Here is a 25,768-nt window from a genome sequence, read left to right as displayed (position 1 = left end):
TCTCCATGAAGCTGTGCTACACAGGAACGCAGATACAGTTTCCTCTGGCTCATTGCAGTCCCTGAATGAATGAATTATGAAGGCAGGATGGTGTGAGCCTTCTCCCGGACAGGCAGTGTCTTAGGTGTGACGTGTTTTCTCTGCCTCCCCCTCCTCCCCCAGTACTGAAGAGCGTGCCCTTCACAGCCCGCACTGCTAAACGCGGCTCACGGTTCTTCTGTGAAGCCAACCTCTGTGACGACGCCAACTGCTAGCCCTTCCCCCCTAATATCCAGGTTGTCCAGGTGTCTCTTGTATGCCTCCTGACCCACTGTGCATGCAGCATGATCCCTGTCACCCACCCCAACAACTACTGTGAACTAACCAAGGCTGTCATTGGTTGCCATGTTTATGTTCTACCTCAGAAGACTCCTATCCAACGTCTGGGGATAGGAGTCAGCCAGACCTCTTTGATTGATGCAAATCTTCATGGAAAAAAAAAAAAAAATTGTAACGTGTGAACACATATTTTACTCAAGAAAAATATGGTGACACGCGACACACAATACAATCAAACATGACTGTAATCAAATTACAAAGCGTGAGCATCGTGCATGACTTGATATGGATGTGGCACATTTCTTTGCAGTCATTCTTTTCATGAAGCTGAATTTAATGATGCTAGCACAAAGAGGTTTGGCTCCTCCATTGGTTTTTTATCAACAGTGCCTTGTTCCATGAGACTAACTTGTTTGGTGTTGGTTTCCGGCTAACATGTTTACTCTTCTTTCCTCAACCACCACTGTTTATTCTACCCCCTCCAGCTGAACAGAAGATTAATGACAGTATATGCCACTCCTAAGAGAGGGTAAGGAAGGTAGCCTGGCTCAAACCTGGCCCGCTTGGCCCTCCGGCGCCTGTGTGCTGCTACAGTGATGTCAGCTGCTTCAGCTAGTGCTTTGGATGCAAAAAAAAAAAAAAAAAAAAAAAAAAAAAAGATGCTTTAAAGCACAGAGATCTGCTTTACTGCAAAACAGTCAGAGAGCTAGATTACTGAATGTTGCCTCTGCAGTACTGAAGAAGTGAGCTACATTATGTTGTATAGTTTTACAGATCATGATGAATATTACGCACTTCATTTGTAAAACAGCCATCAGAAATTGAGTTATTTGATTTTCCACCAGCTCTTTACCTCAGGGAAGAGGCCTTTGTGGTTTTACAGTATCATTGGTTCATAATGCACAGTTGTCACCATCATCATCATCACCCTCAACCCCTCCTATGTGTTGCATGTTGTCCAGTGTTGATTTACCTCTCACCTGTCGACAGTGTCCGCCATGTGTTGTCTTTGCTAACTGTCAGTCGCGGTGTGCTAAATAGCTTTTTGGTCAACAAGCTCTAGGTCCCAGAGAAATTAATAATACACAGGTAATTATATACACAAGTAGAGTGTGTGTCCATAATTACAGAGACAAATCTTTGCTCTGACTATAGTGGTAAGGGCTGCTGAGGTGCTACACATTGCTGCCATACAAACTGAAGAGCTTGTTGACCATCGTACTGTAACTGTAATAATGTTGGCTATCTTTTTTTTTTTTTCTCAACATTATTTATGTAAGAGGGTTGCCATAACTGCATTCCCAAAGCCTTGGATTTCATTTTCTTTGTGTCACTTTTGTAAGTGTGAAATGCAAGGTTATGGGAATGTGTCATTCACTGTTTAGCCTGTGCTGTGTATGACCTCATTTGACAGTTTTACATTTCTAATACACAGTCAGCAAAGACTAATATGAAGAAGTGATATTGGATTTTATAACTTTTTTTTTTTATGACTTAAGTATTGCTTTAACTTTACTAGACCTATATCTTTTATGGCTTAAGTGTACTCTTAGCCATACAAATAACCAGTAAGATACTTGAGGCTTCATTTGGCCCAAAGCTCAGCACAATGCAGCGAGTTGGGAGTTTACAGTTTGGCCTCTCAAACATCTAACATGTGTGCTCCCCTGTCTCTCACCCCTCTCTCCACTGCCTACTCACAGATCTCCGAAACCAGCCTTTCCTGCGAGCAGACGCGCTGATCCGGAGCGGTTGGAAGAGACCCTAAACCACTTATTCGTCACTTATACCCCCTTCCCCATTATAACTCTCTTCCCTGTGTCCTGACGGTCCCACTCTGACCCTGAGGCTGCAGATCACAGAGACTGAAAAGGGACAGGACAGAGCCAATGGCCCTTGTTTTAGCTGGGTAATTTATTTATTTATGGAGATCCTTTATAGCCACTCTTAAGTGAGCAGGCGTCAGTACAGAAGCACAATGGGCTGCTCCTCTCTCACTGCAAACTTACTCTCCTGGACTGGGAACTAAGACCAGTTAGACAATGACTACATGCAGGTGAGGTGAGTTGAGGACTGGTGGACCACAAGCAGGAAGAACGGTGCTTTGACTAACAAGTGCCTGCCAACATGTGGATCTGATTCCCGAGACCATTCATTTCCTCAGATTGTGCAGTCCTAGCCGGACTCAGACCGGGAGGCAGCGGCGAGCAGATGCTCTGCTGCTGGGACGTCTGCCTCGAAGACACTGTGGTTTGCACACACAAAGCCTTCCTCCAAACACAGAAGATTCAATATTATAATAATGAGACATTTGGGGACTGTTTCCTGAAATTAAGTCTTTACAACACGTTGAAAAGAGACTTAACAGTTGCTTTTTTTTTTTTTTTTTTTTTTTTTTTAGAAGTAGTCTCTATCATGTATATCTGGGAAGAACAACCCTTGATTCTACTGGTCCTCTGGACAAGCTAGCAAAACCAAACTCTGTCTCTCATACCTTTAATATTTTGCTTAAGAAGTGCCTTTTTTTGTGTAGACAGTATTATTTCCTGTGACGCAGCCATTATTTGTATCATTTATGTCTCTCTTCTCTCAAAGATTGTATTTTTATTTCCTTGTATTATAACATTATCCTTAAAATACTGTAAAAAAAAAAAAAAAAAATATGCAAAGGTCGAAATCCATTTCCAGCTTTAAAGGCAGACAGCAACTAGAGGGTCGGAGGATGGAGAGATACGGTTTCCTTTTTTTTTTTTTTTTTATTTACCTCAGTGCCCTGCAGCTCAATCAAATCAATTAACATGAGAGTTTTGTGCCTTGTTCCCGTAGTTGTTGAAAACTACGTTGTGTCTGAATGTTATAAGCCTTGACAACACTCTCCGTGACACTTTCAGTGGCACGCTTGAGAAGTGACAAATGTGTATGAAGATGATTCCATATGGACTGCTGTTCTAGGGGGTCGGAGGATGTCGCAGGATGTCGGGTTAACCTGCTTTACACGTGGTTGACGGATGAAGGAGATTTCCATTCCTCGGAGTTCTTATCATGTTTTAAGCTTTCCTTGCTTCTCGCTTAATAGATGATCCGTTTCCTCTTAATAGGCATTGAGTAAGCAAAACGATTGTGCACTCTTGAGACTTACAATCTGTGTTCCAGTATGGCATTTCCATGAAAGGGACCGAGAATAGTTACACTACTTAATTTGCCTTAACATTGTATGAGACACTATTCTTTAAGTGGACATTTCTATATTAATGTACATTCAATCCAATAAATTGAAGAAATGTACTTTTTAGAGAAAAGGGTAAAATGGTGATCCATGAAATTGTCTCTTGTCTGAAAGATCACTACACTTCCTCTTTAATAAACAAAATGAACTATGTGACAAGACCAAAGACTGTCATTTTAGCACACTCGCATGAAAGCAATTACTGGTTATTTTTTTCTCTTGAAGCAAAGGTAGGACATTCAAACAATCATTACATGTACACGTTTTTATTTCTGAATTTTAATGATAATTGATGTTACTTTCTGATGTTCTCCAGCAAAAAAAAAAAAAAAAATCAGTCATTCCACTCCATCTCTCAAAATGAAGGTCAGAGCCACCATGCATGTCTACTATAAAAATCCATTTAATTTCTTATATCAAAAAGAAATAAAATCATAACAAAACAAACAGAACCACAAACATCCATGTGGGTTTGCCACCAGAGTTTCTCCAACTCAAAAATGATTGTTCTAATTTACATGGGTCAAATGAAGATGTGCTGGATTCTTTAAAAACTAATTCGATGAATACTGTTAACAAGTGAGTGGCAATGCCAAAAGTGTTTCCTCTAGGGTGAGTGTGTATGTGAGTACCATGCAGTGTAATATGGCAGGTATGGCTGATAACCTCAGTTAAAAGCAGCATGGTGAGCAGTGTGTGACACACAAACCGAGACTTTCAGACTAAAACCAGGCTGACAGAAAGACAGATGGCTAGCGTTAGCAGCAAGGCAAAGGAATTAACAAAGGAATGCTTATCAGGGGGCAGATCGCTCCACCTCCAAGGAATGCACTTAACAATGAGCATTAACCCAAATTACATGAGCATGTAATTACATGTAATAAAAAAACAAAACAAAACAAAACAAAAAAACAAAAACAAAAGAAAACTCACAAAGTTCAATTTCCCACAGAAGTACGTACCATCAAACGGGCTCCCTGGCTTTTCCTGAAAATACATTTACAATCAGAAGACAAGAGACAAAAGCTAGATGCAGCCATTCTCAGCTAATTATTTGATGTAAGTAGATCATTTCAGTGATGACCGGAAATTCACAGAGGCTTACATTGTTTCAATCTCAAAAGAGCTCTCTAGGAACAGTTTCAGAGCAAATCTCGCTCCATCCAGAGTGTCCTGCGGAAAACCCAAGGCCACAGATATCCATCCCAGACTGTTCATCCTGGAATGTGGGCTTTATTACAATCATCTTCATCCAGCACACTCACACACTGCCATTGACTCATTCATTGCTGACACAAAGCATGTCAATTATACATTGACTAAAAAACAGTTAAAAAGTACAGACTGCTATTTGTTACTGATGTTTGTATTCCTGGGTATATTTTCAAGACACTTTGTTAATAGGTTTATATATATGCAAATATATATAACTTTAGTCTGTGCAAGGAGGAAAAAGACAATCACTTGAATGTAGTTCTTTGAGACAACAGAGCGGACACTGTCTGCGATGCTGAGTCCTCCATGTGTACATGTGCAGTTAAACAACTTATCCTCAGGCCTCCCAGCCTCGGTCTCCCTATAGACCTCCAGCAGCAAACTCACATATACACATAATGTGACACATTGATCCGAACCAGCATCCAGGAAGCATTCGTAAGTGAGCACTGACACTTGCCACCTTCTCCTCTCCAACATCTTTCACAAACAACAAAAGACTTGGCAACGTTTTCTGGTATGGAACAATGTTCTATTTTTTTCCCTATACAATTCATACAAAAATAAAAAATTAAAATTGTTCCACTGCCGTTTGTATCTCTCTCTATCTTTTACATTTGCACAGAGGTAGTGGCTATATGGGGTGAGAGGGGAGGGAGAGTCGTGAGGAGGAGGTGAGCAAAATTAAAATGAAGAACTGAATAAATGTCTATAAAATGGTTCCTTTTTTGTCACCAGAGGATTTCTTTTTTTTTTTTTTTTTGTCAAAGAACAAAATATAATACTGCAATCACATAAAAAAGTAGTCCTTCATTTTATACATTTTATACAGTGTTCTCGCATTTTTTTTTTGTTGCTTTTCTTTTCAATTGGTAAAGGCATAAGATGAGAGCTTGTCGGCTCAGTACTGGATTGGGCTGGGCAGGGCAAGGTTGGCAGAGTTCAATCCGTGCCGAGCTCTATGCCAGCGGGTCACTCATGTCCTCATCGCCCTGGGAGAGCAGCTCCTTCTTTTCGTCTGTGCTGGCCAAAGAGTTGCGGCTGTTGTGGGCGCCCATGTACAGGGTGGCATACACGGGGTTGGTGAAGTTGGTGGGCTGCAGAGCGAAGCAAATTATACGGTGACTCAAGAGGCGCACAGGTTTCTCCGAATTGGTAAACGGCATCAGTGTGTAAATTAGACGGTATTCTGTACCTTGTTACGTAAGCAAACATGTTTTTTTGGGTGTGTTACCTTGTCTGGGTCCAAAGCAAAGTCTGAGTCCAGGAGCTCTCCGGCATCATCGTCAGGCTCTCCCTCATAGATCTTATAGGCCGGGTTCCCAATCTCCACATTCATGGCTCCGTTGGTCATCCTGTGGTGTTGGAAGCCCTTGGCACTGCGAACAGACAAAGACAAACAAACTGAGTCACAGTGGAAGCGCTGGATTTTCTTTAGAAGACACCGGTGCAAAAAAAAAAAAAAAAAAAGGAGCATGAACTATTTTTGAAAGAAACCCTGAATCAAACAGAAATTTATCATGAAACCAGACAATCAGAAATCACCGGCTACATACAGTCCACACCATCAAGACAACACACAGTAAGCTTGTCAAATGGGCTTTTTTTCTCCAAAAGACCATTTGATCATACCTAGCAAATATACTGCAGCATTGTCGTCTATGGAGAATGCTGGATTTTCACATTGCAAATATTTTGCTGTTTGCAAGCACATAAACAATATTCATAGATGCACAGTAATACAGTTTACTACTACTACGCAAGCACACGGCGTAAGCATCGAGTAGGCCTGGCATTTAAACACGTAAACAGGGGAAAATATGGAGAGGGAAAAGGGACAAAACAGTTCGACTGATTTTGCACCACCAGCAAAGCTATTTCACTCAATAGATCCCTGCGTTGCTGGGTGTTAAACCCCGTGGGAGGCAAACAGGAGATGGCAGGCAAGGACAAACAAACAGAGTCTACACTGATCAACAGCATGGACGAATGAACTGACAGACAGCATGGCCAATCTGACTTGATATTAGGGAAGGGAGAGGGAGACGGGATTTGAGGGTCATAGGGGCAACAGGTGAATTATGTAACCCTATGAAGTTACCGCGAGCGTTGAGAACGAGATTTGCCCGGCCATAGAGACCTGGGAGACAGGAAATAGATGGTTATCCACAGGAGATGAAAGGTAAGAGAAATAGAGAGAAGCTCGATAGTATAGGTGTGAGGAACAGATGAAAAATGGGAAAGAGTTTGAGCGAAAGGCTGGAGGCCTCCGAATCCTCGACTCACCCGCGCATTCTCCGTTTGTACCACAGGATGGCGCCAACCACCAGCAGAGCCAATAACAACAGCAGCAGCACCGGTATGACTACGGAGGCAGTGCCTGCAAATAAAAAACAACATGAACAAATAAGACCAAAGTGCAGGTTTTGCAAACACAAAGGAATCTCCATTCGTAAGTGCAAGTGTCTTACTTCCACCAGAGCTATGAGAGTCCACAGGAGCAGCAGTGATGTCGCATCTGTAGCCCCTCCATCCCACAGGACACCTGAGCATGGGTCAAGTTGGAGATTTACAAAAGTGTGAGTGTGTGTATGTGTGTGTGTGTGTGTGTGTGAGAGAGACAGAGAAAGAACAGGTGAGAGTGTGTTTGCTTAATAAAGGATGAGGAGGGTAACGTACTTGCACTGAGGCAGCAGTGTGCGAGGGTCAACAGAACATTGTCCATTTGTGCAGAAGTCCAAACAGGTGTAGCAGCTGGGCTGGGTCTGACCGTTGGGACAGCTACACACACACACACACACACACACACACACACACACACACAAAATATCCTTTCAGTGTCTGTGTATTTAGATTTAACTGATACTATCTGAATTGTCCTGACAAAGGAATGGACCAATTACTGTTTTTATTATGAACAGTAATAAAATCTCTCACAGGTATATACACCGCCTCAAAATGTAATGATCACAATAAATGGTTTGATTAGTCACAGTTTTAAATGGTGCACACTGTCTAGCATCAACCAGTCAACTCTCCTTATGGGCCATGTGTACAAGGTGCAGACCTCTCAAGGCCGAAGTACTCATCATCTATAATGCATCTGCTATGCTTGTGCATTTCATATGCATTATGGATGCCAACCAATAACATATACAGGTAAGGGTAAGGTAAGGTAAAACTTTAATGTCTCCGCAGGGCAATTTGGGTTACAGCCAGTAGCAAAACCAACAGTTGCATTATTATTTCATTGGCATTGGCTGCATTATTATTTTAATGAAAGCACTTCATAGTACTGATAATTTTTGATTTTTAATACCAAGCATGGTGGAATTATTTCAATGTGTGTTAGTAATTGACATTTTCAGCACATTTGTTTTAACAATCCTGCCATAATATGAAAACTGGTAATTTATATATTTACACATCTCAACCCTCATATACTCATATACATATAAATATTAAGAAATATTTGCAAAGAAAATCTGACCCATATCTATAGTGTTTTGTGCAGAGTTCATTTTCCATGGAGTATTTACCTGCATGAAACCTCTCCCAAGGGTGATATCAAGCACTTGCCCGTTCCACAGTACTGACATTTGTCTAGCTCGCACTGTTGGCCATGATACTGATTCGGACACTGACACAGTTTGGTACCGTTGGAGGTTTGTAAGCACGTGCCGCCATTCTGACAGAAGTCTTCACATTTACCTGGTGAAAGGAGAGAGAACCGCTTATTTGTAACTGCATTCCATAACATAATTCTGGATTAGCAGTGGGGTGAGGTTATTTCTTTCGGAATGATGATTTTCAAAAAGTGAATTCAGGAATGAACATTTGTAGAATTATGTCTAGTATAATGCCAATCAAAAACACTGCCGAGTGTGTTAGTTGATACAGTGCAGCATGTGAACTTTTGACATGAGCCATTGAGTCTATAAAAGACTGATTATCATTTTGTGGCATCTGTGAACAAAAAGTACAACATACTTAACTTTTGATTCATGACAGGCAACTAATTTTTCATAAAGCTTAGGGGTCAACCTTTATTGATCCCCATGGGGAAATTGTTTCTATGCATTTTGACTCATCCTAACTAATAAGAGCAGTGGGCATCCGATGTGCAGTGCCCGGGGACCAAATCCGGTTCTATGCCAGCACTTTGGTCAGGGGCACTGACAGGAGAGCCAAACTTACTTTCCAACTTACTACAAGTCAAACCCTTAAGAATTTAGGTGGACAAATAATTTCTGGATTGCATCTTGTAGTTATGCTGTAAGATTGCGACTGATGCTGAAGAAGCCACTTACTGTACTGGCACTGGTCTCCTTGGTATTCTGGCGGGCAGCTACAGGTTGGCTGGTTGCCAGCGCTGACGGAGCAGTTGCCTCCATTCACGCAGTAGTCCTGACACGTGTGGCGGTTACAGTTGGGCCCTGTGAAACCCTGCAGGCAGCGACAGGTTGGAGAACCTGGAAGACAGTTCAGGTTTGACTGGTGGTTAAAGAAATCTCAGGTAAACAAGGATGTGAATACAAGAAGCACAATTATTCTTAAACATACAGCTATGCATCTTGACTTTCATTGTGATCTGCAGAACCTATCCCTTACTGTCAGCGCTCCATATGTAGCCGGTCCAAAAGATGTGTTAAGCGTTTGCAAAGTCTAATTACGTTAAAGCAAATATTGCAATCAACAATTTATATTCGCTGAATACATAATTGAAGAGATGAAGTGCTGGCATGGAAACAGAGGATGGGAAATCACCTGTTTCATGCACTAGTTTATGTGCTCTATAGTGAAGCGTTTTGGCTTATGACGCTGGCTGCTAATGAATGCTCCAGAGAGCGCTCCCAGGCATCCAGTTTTGAATCAATTTGGATCGACAGTCTGACAACACTGTAAAATACATTCATTCAGGTGGAATCAGATCGGTACCAAAGCAATGAGACTTTTCAAGTTTATTTCACTTGACTGAGCTAAAAACTATACAGCTCAGAGAATGTATAGCAGTCTTGCACTTTGAATAGATAGACTATTCAAGTGTGCCTGTTTAATAACATCCAGCTAAGTGAAGGCCACCCAACATGGCTTGAAAAGTCATTGCAAAGACACTACAAAGATGGGATTGTATGGCATGGAGAGAAACCAACCTTGATATATACCTAAAGTTGCATTGAAAGTAAATGATTTCTTTCTTGCCGTGTAAATAAAAGTGCACTTGCAACACTGTGAGCATGGTGGGTGTTGACAACACACTGAGTCTATGTAAAGTAAACAGATCATTTTTCTGTGTTAGTTTGACCTTCTACCTGTATGTGAGGCCGTGCAGGTGCCTCCGTTCTTGCAGTAGTCCCTGCAGTGGTTGATCTCACACCTCTCTCCGCTGTAGCTGGGCTGGCAGCGACACTTGGCCAGCTGGCGTGCGTTGAGGAAGCAGCTCCCACCATTCAAACACTGGATAGTGCAGGGGCCGGAGGGTGGAGCTGGGGATAACAGGGTGAGGGGAGGAGGCTGTTACCACGTTGAATGCAGACAAACAATAAACGCCCATCAAGAGCCAAATGTCAGCAAAATGTGTCCTTTATTAATAAATCAGTAAAGGTCTGCTGTCACACTGGGCAGTAACCTTAAGACAATAACAATCGAATGTCTTGGTTATGTGCAGTCTGGCTTGAGTCTGATGTCAAACCTTGTCCCTGCGTACTTAGCACTTAGCACTCTCTCTGCCTGTGAGCAAAATCTAATTAAAGCTAAACTGTGCATCTGAATCAAACAGGTTCCAGATTGGCTGCTTGTTAGGTTGGCTCTAAACAAAGTGCTGGCATCACAACTTCTGAAAACGTCTAACTATAGAGGTATTTCTCTCTGTATTTCTAATGAGAAATGTATACTAATAATTTTACCCAATAAAAATTATTCTCGCCAGGTACATGTTTTTGGCAATCAACAAAGAAGTTAATTTCAGATGTGGTATGCATGCATACTGTATATCTGGTCAAACACTGACAAATGCTTTTTAAGCTTTACTGAAGCCACCTCAAGCTTAAAAGGCATTGCAACTTATTAACTGCAACACCGACCCAATTGGATCTCTGGTGGTATTTGGAAACGCTATTCAAGCCAGGTGTGCATGTTCAGGTACAAAGGCACATGTGAGCTACCTGCGCCTGTTTTGTGTGAGTGTGTGGGCATGCTTGCAGACTTACAGAATGGGGACTGTGTGGGAACAGGCCTCTCCACACAGGTTCCATTGTCAGCCACGTAGTTGTTGGGGCAGGTACACACCGGTCCACTGGGGCTGAGCAGACACAGCCACTCACACTTCTTCCTGTCACACGGGTTGGTCACTGGAAACGCAAGGCCATCCATCAGAAAAAAAAAACTACATGGAGTATGTCCTGCAAAAACCTGCATCTCTAATTTTTTTTGTGGCTAAAACTGTATTAAAAATGTGGTGCTGCTGAACTGTTACTTAATATTCGTAACTCACTCTCCGGCTGCTTGTAGCGATGGAAGAGCACGATGTCTGTGGCATGGTTGATGCCTGTGGTGAGGTTCTCCATGGGGCCTTTGCCAAACTTGTTGACCCGGAAGACAAAGTTATTGATATACGTGACTCCATATATGTAGTCCTCAAAGATATCTATGCTGAACGGATGGAGAAGGTCTGGGATAGAAGAGCACAGGAAAAGTGTTAACACCTCGGTTGCATCTCAGCTTTTCCGGCATTTTACATCTCATGCTGATGTTTGCTTTTTCAACACGAATCCAAGGACTCAACTGTTTTTGATGCCAGAGACAGCAATGACAGGATCAGAGCCGTCCAGTCGAACGCTACCGATGACTGAGAGCTTAGCATCTGCCCAGTAGAGACGCTCATTGAAGTAGTCCACTGCCAAACCTGTAGGGAAAGAATGGAGTTGGTTTGCAAGACGTCCTCTGGATAACCCATATTTTTTAACAAAGTGCCTGCAGTGTTAACACCATACTGACCTGTGGGCCACTGGATGTTCTCGTGGACCAGAGTCTGTCGAAGAGTCCCATCCATGGCAGCGGTCTCAATTTTAGGGTGGTTTCCCCAGTCTGCCCAGTACATGGTGCTGAAGGGAGACACATGTCATAAGAACACATACTCACAGAACATCACAACAAAAGCAGCCCTTGTGATAGTCCAGCATTCTATATTATTTCTGGACATGCATGCAAAGACACGAGTTTCCTCTCTCTTACCCTCTCTGAGGATCCACTACGATGGCGTAAGGCTCGTCTATCATGCCAGAGATGAGGGTCTTGCAGTTCTGGCCTGTCATCTGAGCCACTTCGATCACATCTCGACCAGAGTCCGTCCAGTAGAGGTTACCGGCCACCCAGTCCACGGCTATACCACGAGGCATCTTCAGCTCTTGAATCTGGACAGAGGAGAAAAGGGGGATTTGTCTGTAAAGGTGCTGCTGCAAATTCTGGCACCCCTGTTTAGACAAAACACAAGGCTCACCACCTAATACAGCTAGTATAGCATCCCCTCACCTGTCAAAATGCCCCTCCCACACCCCACAAAACCCTTGTTCCTCTGGCAACTGTTGGTGTGTTTGTGTTTTCTCACCTGCAGGTTAGTGACCCTGCCCTCGCTCTGCCGCCGGTTGCGGTGAGAATTGGAGGACGGGCCTGAAGACGGCCCTGGAAGCTCGTAAGAGGAGATGCGCCCCGTGTGCCAGTTGGTCCAGAAGATGCGGTTGGTCTTTATGTGCAGGTCCATTGCATCTATACGCACGCTGGCGTCGCCCTGGAACGTCTGCTCGTAGCGCCAGTTGGGCATACCAGGGTCCAGGCTGCGGATCTCATTGTCATCGGCTATGTAGAGAATCTGTCGACTGCTGTTCATGTCTGGATGAAAGGCGGAAACAGAGAGGGTGAGGAGGGGAGTTTTTAAAATCACATGAGATAAAGAACAATGCAGATTGCAGAAGTGTATGTAAAACGGATCCAGTTATGGTCCTTACTGTCAGCTTTACAGGTGTCGTTGATCTTGGTGAAATACTTGTGGCAGCTGCACTTGTAGGAGCCTTTTGTGTTGTTGCAAACATGGGAACAAACTCCAAACTGCTGACACTCATTCTTATCTGAGAGAGCGAGAGGCACGGGAAAACACATCAGACAGAAAAATCTAAGTTAACTGATACTGATGATGGGCACATTTATGAAATTTGTTCACATTCTTTGGCCATGTTAAGTGGTCCTACACAGTGGTTCTCCTTTCCATAAGAAAACCCACTTTGCGATGCATGAAGTAAATGATTATTTGTCATGATAAGCATGTGGCTGTGGTTGTATACCTCCACAAGTGCGGTGTCCTGTCTTCTGGAAGCCTGGCTTGCAAGAACAGAAGGAGTCGGTGCCATTGGTGATACAGTGGGCCTCATCTCCATCGCCACACTGAGTCCTGTTACTCCGACAGTCGTTTAGCTTGGTGTCTGGACATGGATACACAAAGAAGACAGCCGGGGAACAATTTTAACACGACTGAAACAGAAAGTGTCACACACACTCAAAGCTGTGATGCGATTCCAAGCTTGTGTTTTATAAAGGTGAGGCCACAGATTTGTAATGTAAAGCTCAAGCACCTGTCTTGCAGCCGATCTCATCCGAGCCGTAGTCCTCACAGTCGTTGAAGAAGTTACAGCGCAGGTTAGAGCTGATGCACCTGCCGTTGGCACACAGGAACTCATCCTTCTCACATGTGGGCACAGCTGGAGGAGCCGCTGTAGACACACACACACACACAGATCAACAACTCCATTAATGGAAAAACAAAAACGTAGAAAAAGTTACGCATTTATTTGCTTATTCCATTAAGCATTCTGAAAAGCCCCGCAGCTTACGGCAGTTCAGTTCATCCGAGTTGTCGCCACAGTGATTGATGCCGTCACATCTCTTGGACACCTGCAGACACACGCGGTCATTTTGGCATCGGAACGCCCTGGTGGGTGGGCACTGGAAATTCCCTGAGAACAGAGGAAAAAAGACGAGGGGAACACAAAGTTAAGGAGAGCTCAGAAAACAGTTCAGGAGAGGTTTTTGATAATGAAAAGAAGTGACCGTCGTGTGCACTCACTGCACTCGTCGGGATTCTCGTCAGAGTTGTCGCCGCAGTCGTCCTCGCCATCACACTTCCAGGCAAGGGGCTTACACAAGGTGTTGTTACACTGGAACTCATCCAGAGGGCAGAGACGCCCAGCTGAGAAACACAGGAAGGACAACGTTACTGTAACTGTGTCTTTGTTTAAAACCTGATATGAGCTTTTTTTCAGTGATATCAGTGACTATTCTGTCTCAGTACAATTCAAACTTTATTAGCTCATAAGGGACATTTACATTGCAGACCTGATTGATGATGAAAACACAAGTTAAAACATGTAGCAAAATCACAAAAATCACAACAGAATACACAATCAGATGAAAGTTAGTCGATAACACACAAACACACACACTCACCCGAGCTGCCACACTTCTCCTCATCGCTGCCATCCATGCAGTCGGCATCAGCGTCACATCGCCATCGGATGGGGATGCAGTGTCCGTTCTTACACTGGAACTGGTCGTTGTCACACTTGAGATCACAGCCATGCTGAAAAAAAAAAAAAACACAGCCAGCGGTCAAGCAAGGGTCCCGCTTTCATATTAATAAACAGCTGATGAAACTACAAAAACTAGCTTCGCCATCAAATTGCATTGAAATGACACCTCATCAGATCCATCTGCACAGTCATGGTCTCCATCACACTTCCACCTCCCGGCAATACAGCGGCCATTGGTGCAGGCGAACTCGCTCTCGGAGCACTGCCGCGGTACTGGAGAAAAAAAAAAAAAAACATGGTTCAAAGCAAGGACAATACAGGCACACACTCCCAAGATTAAGCTGTAATGGATATTGCCACAACACTTGTCACAAGGGTTGGAACAAGCATGCAGTAAATTATAGGTAATACAGGAAGTCAGATGAGAGGTGCAAGGGGGGGCCCCAACATAAATCTCAGTATACTCAATGTTATATTAGTATATGCATTATTTATGTTAATACACATATCATTTGTGGTAATTAAAGATATGATGGAAATTTTACAAAGCACTATGCAGTACTTTAAAAGGTTATACAGTGGCATCTAGTGGCAAAATGAGAAAACTACAATGCTGTTACAAAGTCAAACCATTTGGAGTTGTGCTTGCACCGTCTCACTGTTTGGTAGGGATTAAGGGGGAGACAATGGCTGAAATGAAACGGTAGGAGGCACAGAAGAGGAGTGACATGCTGACACATGAAAGGGGTGTACATATGAAGGTGAAGAGACCTACCTCTGGCTCATGCCAACAGGACAGTATGAAATGAAACAAATATCAGATGAGGTGAGATGCATCAGAAATGGCCAGTGAGTGGAGACGTGTTTGGCGAACAAACAAGAGTCAGTCGAGTATGAGAATCAGGGCAGAAAGTTTACACTGTGTCCATCAACGGACAAGATGTGAGCATGGCTACAGTAACAAGGTGAGATAAGTGATGTTATGACGGTGGTGACGCATGACGATATCACCGCGGGGCTGGAAGTGACACCTACCGCACTTGTCCTCGTCCGAGTTGTCCCCGCAGTCGTTGTCATAGTCACACTGCCAGCGGCCCGGCACACAGCGGTTGTTCTTGCATCTGAACTGGTAGGGCTCACACGTCCTCTCCGCTGCACAAAACACAGCCAATGTTAGTTCAATAACAGAATACACAAATGACAGCATAATAAACAAATGCAAATGGATGTGATGTGCATTATATTTTGAAAGCTCAGTTCCACTACATATTCTTGTGTGCCTTCAGTACTAGTGCTGGGTATCGATTCAAATTTCAAGAATCGATTGGATTCCGATTTACAAGATTCAGAATCGATTATCACGATCCGATTCGATCCGATACTGCCGATCCGATTCGATCCGATATTGATTTGGTTAGTTTTATTAAAAAGCATTTTGAGCTGTTACTGAATTACATGCCTGTCTAGTTATGCAACACATTAATAATTATATTATATTGTGTCATTTGACAACAAATTAATTAATTAATATAGGTATTGATTGATTGTAAGACTGGTAAAAATGGCTAGGACCACCTTTTGTAGCCCAGAGGAGATGTTGCTCAAACACTTGGTATTGTTGTGTTAGTGTATGTTTATGAGTTGTAGAACATAATAAATTATCTTGCAGGAGTAGATGTTTACCAGTAAGCTTGACTCAAATAATTTAACAATATGTTAAATTACTATTAATATATATATATATATATATATATATATATATATATATAAAAGATTGATCTTTGGGCGTACAGATCGATCCGTGGGAATTTAAATGAAGATCGATTCAAAATTGGAGGATCGATCTTTTCAACACAGGTCTATTCAGTACATATATCTACTTTTTGTTTTTTTTAAGGATACGCACCACACTCTTCTTTGGGCTCGTCTGATGAATCACCACAGTCATCCTCGCCGTCACACTTCCAGCGAGCCGGGATGCAGCGTCCAGAGTCTTTACAGCGGAACTCGTCCACGCCACACGTCATCTGGGCTGGAGAGGCCGCGCACAAACAGTCAGAGCTGATCACGGCAACACTTAATCGAATAAAGGGAATGGAAAGACGGAGCGGGAGGCCTTACTGCAGTTGGCGGGCTCGTCAGATCCGTCCACGCAGTCGTTGTCGCGGTCACACACCCACACACGAGGGATACAGCGCTTGGTGATGGCACACTGGAACTGGGTGGGGGCACATGTGACCTCAGCTGTAGTAAGGGGGAGCAAATACATAGAGTTACCATTAACGGTGAAATACTAAACTAAAAGAATGGTAAATCAGAACAAACCTAGTGTTGTGTTTGATGGAAGAAGGGCAAAAGAGAAGAGAAAAAGGCGTCAACTCACGGCAGTCCTTCTCGTCCTCTCCTTCTCCACAGTTGTCCTGCCCATTACAACGGAAGATGCCTGGGATGCAGCGACTGGGGTGGGAACATTTGAACTGGCTGGGCAGGCACACATGGATATCTGCAGTGAAAGTACAGACAGCCAGAAGATGTGACGCTTCTCAGTAGTGAACAATAAAGTGTTGGTGGCAGAGTGCAAGAAAAAAAAAGATATTCCATGAGGCAAAAAATATAACAGAGACAGAATGAGAAGGATTAAGTAAAAAGGGAGGAAATAAAATTAAGAAGCATAAAAAAAAGACAGAACCAGATGGGCAAATGGTAATGAAATGAAGAAATAAATAGTACATGAATATAAAAAAAAAAATAGTAGGAGATGATGTACCGCAGTTGGCCTCATCCGAGTTGTCCTGGCAGTCGTTGTCTCCGTCACAGATGTACGCCGGGTTTGTGCAAATGCCTGTTCCGCACTGGAACTGACCTGGCCTGCACTTGAACTCCGCTGTCAGAAAAGTAACCATCACAGTCTATCAAGATCATGCCCACCTTATACCACGGTATGTTAACCCCACATGCACTTCACCTCCTCCCTGCAGAATTATCCCTCTCACGCCGAATTAGAGTCAAATTTAATCACATACATTCATCATGTTACCGGAATATGACCCCCCCCATTTATCTAAAATTCCCCTCCCCTCCTCTTTCGCAAAACTCTTACGGCAGTCTGCGGGCTCGTCCGACCGGTCGCCGCAATCATCCTCCGTGTCGCATTTCCACCAGAAGGGGATGCACTTGTCGTTTTTGCATACAAACTGGGGCAGGAGAGGGAGATAAAGAGAGAGGGAGAGAGACACATGCCCTTAAAAACATAACGCAGCAAGATGGAACATGAAACCACTCTTTCACCACTGTGCTCATTCAGCCATAATCACCACTGTTCCAGGCCACCTTACCTGGCTGGCAGTGCAGTTGGACATGCAAGTACGCTGATCATTGGCCAGGTAGAAATTGGTGGGACAAGCACACTTGTAGCCACCTCCAGGGGAGAGCAGGCAGAGGTTACTGCAACCCCCATTGTTTGTCTGGCATGGGTGGTTGAGCACTGAAAGGAGGAGAACGAGGGCAAAAAGGGAGAGGGTTTTAACATCTGGCTGTATTGATAATGTTTGCAGCACAGGAGTGAGAAAAAAAACACCTTGGAAGGTCTGTGATATTGTCTGTTTAGACACAGAAGGAATAGGTCGACTCTCAAACCCAGAAAAAGATTACAGTTGTTTTCCATGCACCAGATATACGTGTGGGTGTGTGTGTGCAAGTGTGTATATTTGTAATGATTTCTATGCTTTAATAAAAAATTATAAAGGCAATGCAAATGCTTCACACAGCAGTGAGTCCCTTACCCTCAGGCTGGCGGTAGGGGTGGTAAATGTGGATATCCATGGGGCGATGCAGGGTGCTGATCAGGGTGGTCTTGTTGGTGCCCTGGGTCTTATGAGCTCTGTTGATGGACTTGGTCTCCCAGTCAGTCCAGTAGATAAACTCCTCAAACAGAGTCATGGCAAAGATGTGGGGGATGTCGTTGCTAAGAACTGTGGACGAACATAACAAAATTATATAACCTTATTAATGAGGAAATAATCAAATCAAACGGTCAATTATAGCACTTTCATTGGACCTTCCGTGACAAGTTGGAGCAGGTCCGTGTCCTAAAATTGTGACTCCTTTCAGATTTGTGTGGCCATTCAACGTATGAAAACCACTATCTAATGCAATATGTCAGACAAACTGTAACCCGTTTGAAAAATTCCCTGATATTCCTGACTTTACCAGAGAACCCTAACCTTAACCCTTATCCTTCCTTGACTATCTTATTCCAAGATCAGTGGGATCAGCAATGATACTAACACATAATGCAGAAATCTTCAGACTTTATTCATGCTTGCTGTGCTTGTTGCTGCAGGCTACCTCCAAGATAAATGTTTTGGAAACTCTTGCAATATTAATGCAAAACAGAGGCAGGGTGGGGTGCACAGCTACAATGGCTGTACTGTATCTATGTGTTATGTAATGAGTGCCATGCTTCATTAGGGTTTACACTCTAATTGCGAGGTTTCCGCTCCCATATACTTGTCATTTCATATGTTTGCACTGTGTTTGGAGTTGGAACACGCCGCTATGGAAACACACCATTAGTTTCATTCTGTTGTAAAACACAGTAATCCAGTACATCTCCTATGCCTGGATACACATATGCAGTCATATACATAGGCACACAAAACATTATTGATGCCATTAGGTGACCTTGGGTCAGCGCTGATAATAATCTGTGATGTGCTTTAAATAATTAATGTGTGTTTTTCCCTCTGCTTATCATGTGATAGTAGTTTTACAACACTAGATTAAACTGAGATATCAGTCAGATTAGCATGAAGCGCCCTTTGATCCACTCTTATCTGAATCCAAACACGGTAAGTCTCACTTAGCAAACACACAGGGCCTCGCTGATGTTTGTGTGTGAGCTGGGGGGATGGGTGAAAAACACGCTACAGGTGGGCGAACACTGCAAAGCTGAAACAGGCTATCTGGGATGTGCTTGATCTGTCAGCTCAGTCAGAATCAAAAGTCTTCTTTGTTTTTCCCACAACCAAGTGCAACCTTTATTTGACGTGCATTTTATTACATATTATCCGACTGTTTTCCCACTGAATTCTGCCAAATGTCAAAAAAATGCTCAGAAAATACCATACATGCTGCAAAAAAGTGTGGCTTCCACTAGAATGTGCTTCCGGCAGTTCCACGGTTGTCTGGTAAAACACTGTCACCGTGTCGGAGAAAAACTACCCAGTGTGTGTAAAACATGTGCATCACTCATAGCACAATTCTCTCTCACAAGCGGTTATTTTTCCTTCTTTGCAGATCGTATACTATCCCATACACCCACATTCACAAAATTTTACACTATGTAAATTCTTGATCCCAACTCCGCCGAGGAGCTGAGAGCTGAGAGTTGATGCCGTGGCTGTCGGGAACAGAAATCCTCAGGGGATGCTTTGTGTGAGGCGTACTCATGTGTTTAACAGAGTCTAGCAAATGTGAGGAATTTCAGAAGAGACATCCTCTGCACTCTTGCATTCCTCTGCACGCCTGGTTGCTCGACAATATCAACTATTGTGGTGAGTGTGCTAAACAAGGGAGTGCTATTCAGACGTCATGCATGCTTGAGACCTCGGTGGTCAGAACAATCTTCTCTATTCAGGTCGTCCGTCCCACTGAGCCTCGACTGCAGGACTCTCCCCAACAGCCATCTGGCCCGCTCGGTGGTATGTACATGCATGCATGTGTTTACGCATGACTGTTTTATGAATGACATTCTCCTCTTTCGCAATAAATGTGCCTCCATGCTGCAAGTGACACAATTAACAACTCAATGGAAGTCCGTTCTTTTCCCATGGTGTTGAGTCACCACAGAAAATTGGCCGACGCTCTGACAGTTTAACAAGTCAACCAAGAAAAGCTGGCCACAGCTGAACTCTTCACGGTCACCAGGGGTGTATCTGAAAAGTGATACTACCACACTCAACATGATGCATGTAGTGTATAGGGTGTTGGTAATATCCCCATTTCAAACACGGACCAGATGTCTGCACTTTCTTGTGTCCTTGTTAATGTGATTTCCTCTCATTAACAATGGTTCTGCCTGGCAAGTCCAAAACAAACAACATGTTGACTGCAGCACTTAAAGCTCTGCAGTCGTGCAAAATGGAAAGGAGTTTTATTACAGCCATTCGAAGTGTCCCAGTTCTCCTCACCTTTTATTTGAAAGAATACAAGAATAGAAGTCTCAATAATGATGCTTGCAGAATACATCTCCCACTTATTTTTTTTTTTTTTATTATAGTCACAGTGAGGTGGCTTTTTGAGAGCATCTTGCTTCTGTAATTGATGTGTTATCAGTTGAAACAGGATTTGGGGCAGGACATCACATGGGAAGAAACTGTTCAGAGGTGGCCACTAGTGTAAAATTGTGATTTAAGCAAGAAAGAAACTCAATTTGCACTACCTTGCCGCATCAACTCATCAACAAAATTAAATGTTTTAGCACTAAACACTGTGAGAATATATTTAGTTTGATAAATAAACAGTATTTTTTTCATGGTCACAACTGTGTATGAGACCAATTAATACTGTAGCCTCTTGCATTGCCCACCGTCGGTCAGGAGACAGTGATCACCAGCCAATGTAGTGTGTATAAGCAGTAAGAAAACCATGTTTCTGCGTTATTCGTGACTGAGAGAGAGTGTGTGTGTGTGTGTGTCCATTTCCAGCTGTTACCTGTGTGTCTGCTGGAGCCGTCCAGGCTGGCGAACTCGATGTAGTCCTCCCTGGCATCGGCCCAGTATATGCGGTCATTGATGAAGTCCAGGGTCAGGCCGTTGGGCCAGGTGATTTTATCCTCCACGATAACACTCCTGTTGGTGGCATCCATCCCTATCCTCCCTATGTGGGGGTTATCGCCCCAGTCAGACCAGTACAGGTACCTAACCAATGGGAGAGACAGGCAACCATTGTGATTACAGTATAGATCAAAATGAAGCTTTCATTCCAAACACAGATGAATAGCTACTATAAAATATCATAATTACCAAGAAATTGCAATATGATAACCCAGTGGTTCTCAAATGGGGCTACTGCAGGGGGTATGTGAGATTTTTTTTAAAATGTTAATTAAAGATATCAGACATGCATAATTCCTAGAATAATTAGCCTATGCTATATTAATATCAATACAGAATGATAATGTGAGTTTGATAAACCACATTTTCAGTTATTCAGGATTCTCTCCGGGTTTCCTGAAGCTGTCAAATATGTGTGTTTCTGGTTTAAATCTGCTGCTGTGGTAGTGGAGCGATGACATTTGTTCACTATGACAGAGAAGCCAGACTAAAAATCAAGAAAATGGATAAATGGTTGGAATGTAGCAACGATACAGTTGAAAACAAGAGTGAAAAAGAAGCAAAAACAGAGCCAAAAAAATATTGTCAGTATCAGGTTGTTGTTGGCTTTTTTTCCTTGCAGATTTTTTTTTTTTTTGCACTGGTCAGGTACTTGGGTGAAAAAATATTTCAAAGGGGTACATTACTGAAAACCACTGCGGTTGCCTGTGTGAGCGAATGAGCTGCGTCCTGTGTTGCTCACCCGTAGCGCACGTCGACAGCCACAGCGCGCGGCTCCCTCAAACCGCTGTTGACCAGGACAGTCCGGTACGCCCCGTTCAGCTTCGACACCTCGATGGTGTCCCGGCCCTTGTCACACCAGTACAGGTTCCCGCCCACCCAGTCCACTGCCAAGCCGTCTGGATTACTCAGCGAAGTCCGGTGCAGCACCTGCCAGACAGAGCGATCGGAGTTAGATACCGATGAAGCGTCCAATCAGGGACTCCCATTTGAACAAACTGTCATAAATGTTTTGTGTGAAAAAGGACTTTTGATTTCTCCGCTGACCTCCACATTGCTGCCGTTCATGTGCATGCGCCGGATCATGCTGCCCTGCGTGGTCACATCTGTCCAGTAGATCATTTGCTCTGCATAGTGGAAATCCAGTGCCACTGCATTATTCAGACCCTGGAGGACAGACAGGTACATTAGGAGTGGGTTTATGGGCAGCTAAAGAATAAAGCCCTCACCTGGCTGATGTGTCAGCAGGTCAAACCGAACACCACTGTGTCTTACCTGTTTGATAAGAGTATAGTTGGAACCATCCAGGTTGAGTTTTCTCAGGTAGTAACGGTTGGCAAAGATCAGGTAGGGCTCCTCCTCTACACACACAAAAAAAAAACAAAAAAAAAATGTTGCTTTCTGATTGATTCGGCTTTAAAAAACACAGTTAAGCAAAACGTATACAGTGGTGGAAAAAAGTTTTCGGACACCCTTAAAATTTTACACAATCTCACAATCTCAAATATTATCATGAAATATTTGTGGAAAAATCTTTTTTGTGTTTCAAAAGGTGTGGCTGCATTAGACAGATACAAACAAATACAAATTATATATATTTTTTTGTTTATTGTTTACAACAAAAACTAACAAAACTAAATTCTTGACAGTTGAATCTTTATCTTCAGGCGTGTTTCCTGCGTTAGGTTCCTTGTTTTAGCCATTTCTGTGTCAGAAGAACTTTCAAATGTGCTGGCTTTATATAGACACCAAGCTTGGCAACAAAAACTGTGTCTTTTAATAAAAAGAACAACCTTCATCACTGGTACCAAAATGACCCAATGCTCAAAATTTATTGTGTATTTTTCTGGAACTAATCAATTTTAAGTTTTTAATGGCTTTTTTAGGATTTGATTAGTATTTTGGCTGTGACTGTACTAAACGAAATTGCACTTGAAGACCTAAGAGTGATTCTTAATGCAATATTTCACAAATGCACGGGGTGTCCGAAAACTTTTTTCCACCACTGTATACGCACACACATGCACAAATGCCCTACCTGACGTGGACTTGCAGACGGTGGGGTCGTTGGGGCTGAGCTCGAAGCCATCCACACACAGACAGTGGAAGCTGCCGTGTGTGTTGATGCAGCGCTGAGTGCAGGGGTAGCTCGTTGTGCACTCGTCTATATCCACGCATGTCTTCCCATCCCGCTTCAGCTGGAAACCAGGATGACACCTGCACTGGAGGGGCCAAGAGCACAGAGGGCACGTCAAAACACACAGCCTGGATTTATTTTGGAGCAAGAGCCGCCACCTTTAAGTTCTATTCTAGTCACCCGATCACAAAGTCCTGCCACCTCTTGTCGCAAAAGCTCTCAGTCAATCAATCTGGCAGATTCGCTTCTGCTTTCACTAAAATCCCACACAAGCCTCATCCCTGCTCAGTTTCAATGCAAAGTAGAATGGACTTAAACGTCACATTTCATACACAAGTATATTGGAAATGTAGGCTTTATGAATAGCCATTAAAAATATTGGTGAATTATAAGTTTTGATCTGTTGTATGCTGCCATTTCCATCAGCACACTGGAACTTTATGAGACACTGACACACACCTCACACACATACTCGTGGGAAATTACAGCTCTCACTAAACTGTAGATTAGATCTATGCATCAAGTAAATTCAAACCATGATAAGTCTGTAACGGGGGAGTTTTGTACAATTACCAGATGTGTAAATGTCTCAGACATTGACTTGTTCTCTGGACCTTTGCACAAATCCACCTCCATAAAACTAGATCATTCCAGCTAAAATGATTTATAAATTGAGCCTTTCAATTTTCAAATGAAGCCCTCAGCACAGCCATAACAGCACAGCCATGAGAGTTCACAGGGAGTTCAGGCTGTTCTAAGACTGGCTTCCTACTTTCAAGAAAGAGAGCCAAAAACATGTCTTTGTCTTACATAACCAAATGCCTTTGACCAGACTCCAATTTTTTTTTTTTTTAAACTTTGGGCCCTCCTTAACTCACCATTACTAAAATTCACCCCACCCCTTTTCCACTATTGCTGCTGAAGCCATGCAGACTATATGTCCATCAGAAATATAAATTCTCATCATTTAGGCCCACTAGAGTGACAACACTGAGGATAAATCTGATTAGCTCTAGATGCTTTATTATAGAAATGTGCAATAGACATGATTCCTAAATTCTTTCACAATCTCAAGGGAGTTATAAATCTCAGGTTCGAAGTCACTGTCTGAGTGCACCATTTTTTTTTTAAATATATGTGACTATTGAAAACTTGTGAACAAACTGTGGAAATCATCATGCAGCTCAGACAGCTTACCTTGTAGCCAATCTTGAGGTCATCACAGAGCTGTGAACACCCACTCAGCTTGCTGTTCAGACACTCGTTGATGAAGCAGTTGAGCTCGTCGGAGCCATCGCCACAGTCATCGTTGCGGTCGCACAGCAGCGTCTCATTAAGACACTTGCCATTGTGACACATGTAAGCTGATTCATTGCACTTCCTCTCTGAAATGATGGGAAATGGGAAGTTATCGACATTTTACATCAATGACATTTTTTTTTTTTTTTTAAAGGAAGTTTCTGATATGATTCACACTGCATCGATTGGATATAATGAGGTAATAAAGAGTCAAAAAAAGGCAGTGCAGTGATTATAATCCCCACCGGAGTCAGTGCAGCGGGGGTTCTTGGGGGCTTCATCAGAACGATCATGACAGTCAAACTCTCCGTCACACTCCCAGTTCTTCTGGTTGAGGCAGCGGCCGTTGGCACAGCGGAACTCGTCCGGACCGCACGTTGGGTATTCTGCACCATAAAGCGAGATGGCATCAGTGCATTAATTCTCAATTTCGTGCTCAAATCTAAGGACAACTATTTCCTCATTCTTCCTCCATTTTTCCTGCAGGCAACACATCCACTCACCACATTCTGGGGATTCGTCTGAGCCATCGGAGCAGTCGATGTCATGATCGCACACAAAGTGCTTGGGGATGCACTCTCTGTTCTGGCACATAAACTCATTTGCGACGTCACAAGTGTTGTTGGTGTACACTGCAAAAGGCAAGAGCCAACTTGGGTTGATGATCATGAAACAAGGAGGGGCTGAATCTGGCCTTTCAATTTTGATTTTTCCGTTGGGCGGTTTTGTAACTGCCCTACTTACTGCAGCCGGCTTTGACGCTCTCATCTGCTCCATCAGGACAGTCCTTGTCCCCATCGCATTTCCAGCGTTGAGGCACACACATATGGGAGCCTGGACACTGGAAAGCCTCAGGACTGCAGGTCTTGGATTCTGCCGTAACATATGGGAGAGTTACATAATGAGATTCCACCATGACGTCTCATATACTCTGTGTGAAAGGAAGTGGCTGCACAGAGGCTGGCAGTTGCCAAGGTGAGTGACGTGAGCGGAGAGTGGAAATAACATGTGTTGAGGGGATTTCCACTCACTGCACTTCTGGTCCTCATCAGAGCCGTCACCGCAGTCATCGGAGCCGTCACACACCCAGTGGCTGGAGATGCAACGGTGGTTCCCACACTCAAACTGGGTGGACGTACAAAACTTGTCTGCAAAGTGA

General features: G+C 43.3%; 2 protein-coding genes across 6 annotated transcripts in view; one reads left to right on the top strand and one right to left on the bottom strand.

Annotated features, from left to right (window-relative positions):
• The window catches only part of fmnl3 (formin-like 3), a 30,559-nt gene extending 26,864 nt beyond the window's left edge, over nucleotides 1-3,695 (top strand). For 2 of the 5 annotated variants that reach the window (XR_003928504.1, XR_003928503.1), the window contains 2 exons: nucleotides 163-847; nucleotides 2,022-2,066. Coding sequence is in view for 3 of the 5 variants with exons in the window: in XM_030056609.1 (XP_029912469.1) it covers nucleotides 163-254 (92 nt within the window). In the remaining 2 variants the exon portion in view is untranslated. Of the gene's footprint in view, nucleotides 1-162; nucleotides 848-2,021 lie in introns of all 5 variants that reach the window. The other 3 variants (XM_030056611.1, XM_030056609.1, XM_030056610.1) reach the window with 3 other exon arrangements.
• Nucleotides 3,696-3,929: 234 nt separating this feature from the next.
• The window catches only part of LOC115362621 (low-density lipoprotein receptor-related protein 1-like), a 97,349-nt gene continuing 75,510 nt past the window's right edge, over nucleotides 3,930-25,768 (bottom strand). Inside the window, exons 51-89 of the mRNA XM_030056607.1 lie at nucleotides 25,641-25,757; nucleotides 25,354-25,482; nucleotides 25,113-25,241; nucleotides 24,855-24,995; nucleotides 24,508-24,695; nucleotides 23,212-23,395; nucleotides 22,449-22,534; nucleotides 22,221-22,340; nucleotides 21,916-22,103; nucleotides 21,052-21,257; nucleotides 18,120-18,308; nucleotides 17,673-17,821; nucleotides 17,438-17,531; nucleotides 17,105-17,221; nucleotides 16,721-16,840; nucleotides 16,459-16,581; nucleotides 16,244-16,369; nucleotides 15,373-15,489; nucleotides 14,504-14,610; nucleotides 14,255-14,387; nucleotides 13,875-13,997; nucleotides 13,642-13,764; nucleotides 13,384-13,521; nucleotides 13,096-13,233; nucleotides 12,763-12,882; nucleotides 12,366-12,646; nucleotides 11,993-12,171; nucleotides 11,756-11,862; nucleotides 11,544-11,663; nucleotides 11,253-11,429; nucleotides 10,969-11,109; nucleotides 10,072-10,245; nucleotides 9,070-9,231; nucleotides 8,299-8,470; nucleotides 7,439-7,540; nucleotides 7,231-7,304; nucleotides 7,046-7,139; nucleotides 5,994-6,138; nucleotides 3,930-5,856 (exon numbers count right to left, since the gene is read on the bottom strand). Coding sequence (XP_029912467.1) covers nucleotides 5,719-5,856; nucleotides 5,994-6,138; nucleotides 7,046-7,139; nucleotides 7,231-7,304; nucleotides 7,439-7,540; nucleotides 8,299-8,470; nucleotides 9,070-9,231; nucleotides 10,072-10,245; nucleotides 10,969-11,109; nucleotides 11,253-11,429; nucleotides 11,544-11,663; nucleotides 11,756-11,862; nucleotides 11,993-12,171; nucleotides 12,366-12,646; nucleotides 12,763-12,882; nucleotides 13,096-13,233; nucleotides 13,384-13,521; nucleotides 13,642-13,764; nucleotides 13,875-13,997; nucleotides 14,255-14,387; nucleotides 14,504-14,610; nucleotides 15,373-15,489; nucleotides 16,244-16,369; nucleotides 16,459-16,581; nucleotides 16,721-16,840; nucleotides 17,105-17,221; nucleotides 17,438-17,531; nucleotides 17,673-17,821; nucleotides 18,120-18,308; nucleotides 21,052-21,257; nucleotides 21,916-22,103; nucleotides 22,221-22,340; nucleotides 22,449-22,534; nucleotides 23,212-23,395; nucleotides 24,508-24,695; nucleotides 24,855-24,995; nucleotides 25,113-25,241; nucleotides 25,354-25,482; nucleotides 25,641-25,757 — 5,471 coding nt within the window. The 3' untranslated portion in view covers nucleotides 3,930-5,718. The remainder of the gene's footprint in view (nucleotides 5,857-5,993; nucleotides 6,139-7,045; nucleotides 7,140-7,230; nucleotides 7,305-7,438; nucleotides 7,541-8,298; nucleotides 8,471-9,069; nucleotides 9,232-10,071; nucleotides 10,246-10,968; nucleotides 11,110-11,252; nucleotides 11,430-11,543; nucleotides 11,664-11,755; nucleotides 11,863-11,992; nucleotides 12,172-12,365; nucleotides 12,647-12,762; nucleotides 12,883-13,095; nucleotides 13,234-13,383; nucleotides 13,522-13,641; nucleotides 13,765-13,874; nucleotides 13,998-14,254; nucleotides 14,388-14,503; nucleotides 14,611-15,372; nucleotides 15,490-16,243; nucleotides 16,370-16,458; nucleotides 16,582-16,720; nucleotides 16,841-17,104; nucleotides 17,222-17,437; nucleotides 17,532-17,672; nucleotides 17,822-18,119; nucleotides 18,309-21,051; nucleotides 21,258-21,915; nucleotides 22,104-22,220; nucleotides 22,341-22,448; nucleotides 22,535-23,211; nucleotides 23,396-24,507; nucleotides 24,696-24,854; nucleotides 24,996-25,112; nucleotides 25,242-25,353; nucleotides 25,483-25,640; nucleotides 25,758-25,768) is intronic.

Source organism: Myripristis murdjan, chromosome 7, assembly GCF_902150065.1.
Source record: "Myripristis murdjan chromosome 7, fMyrMur1.1, whole genome shotgun sequence".
NCBI lineage: Eukaryota > Metazoa > Chordata > Actinopteri > Holocentriformes > Holocentridae > Myripristis > Myripristis murdjan.
Note: the sequence above shows the minus strand (reverse complement) of the source record. Positions and strands in the feature narration are given on the sequence as shown.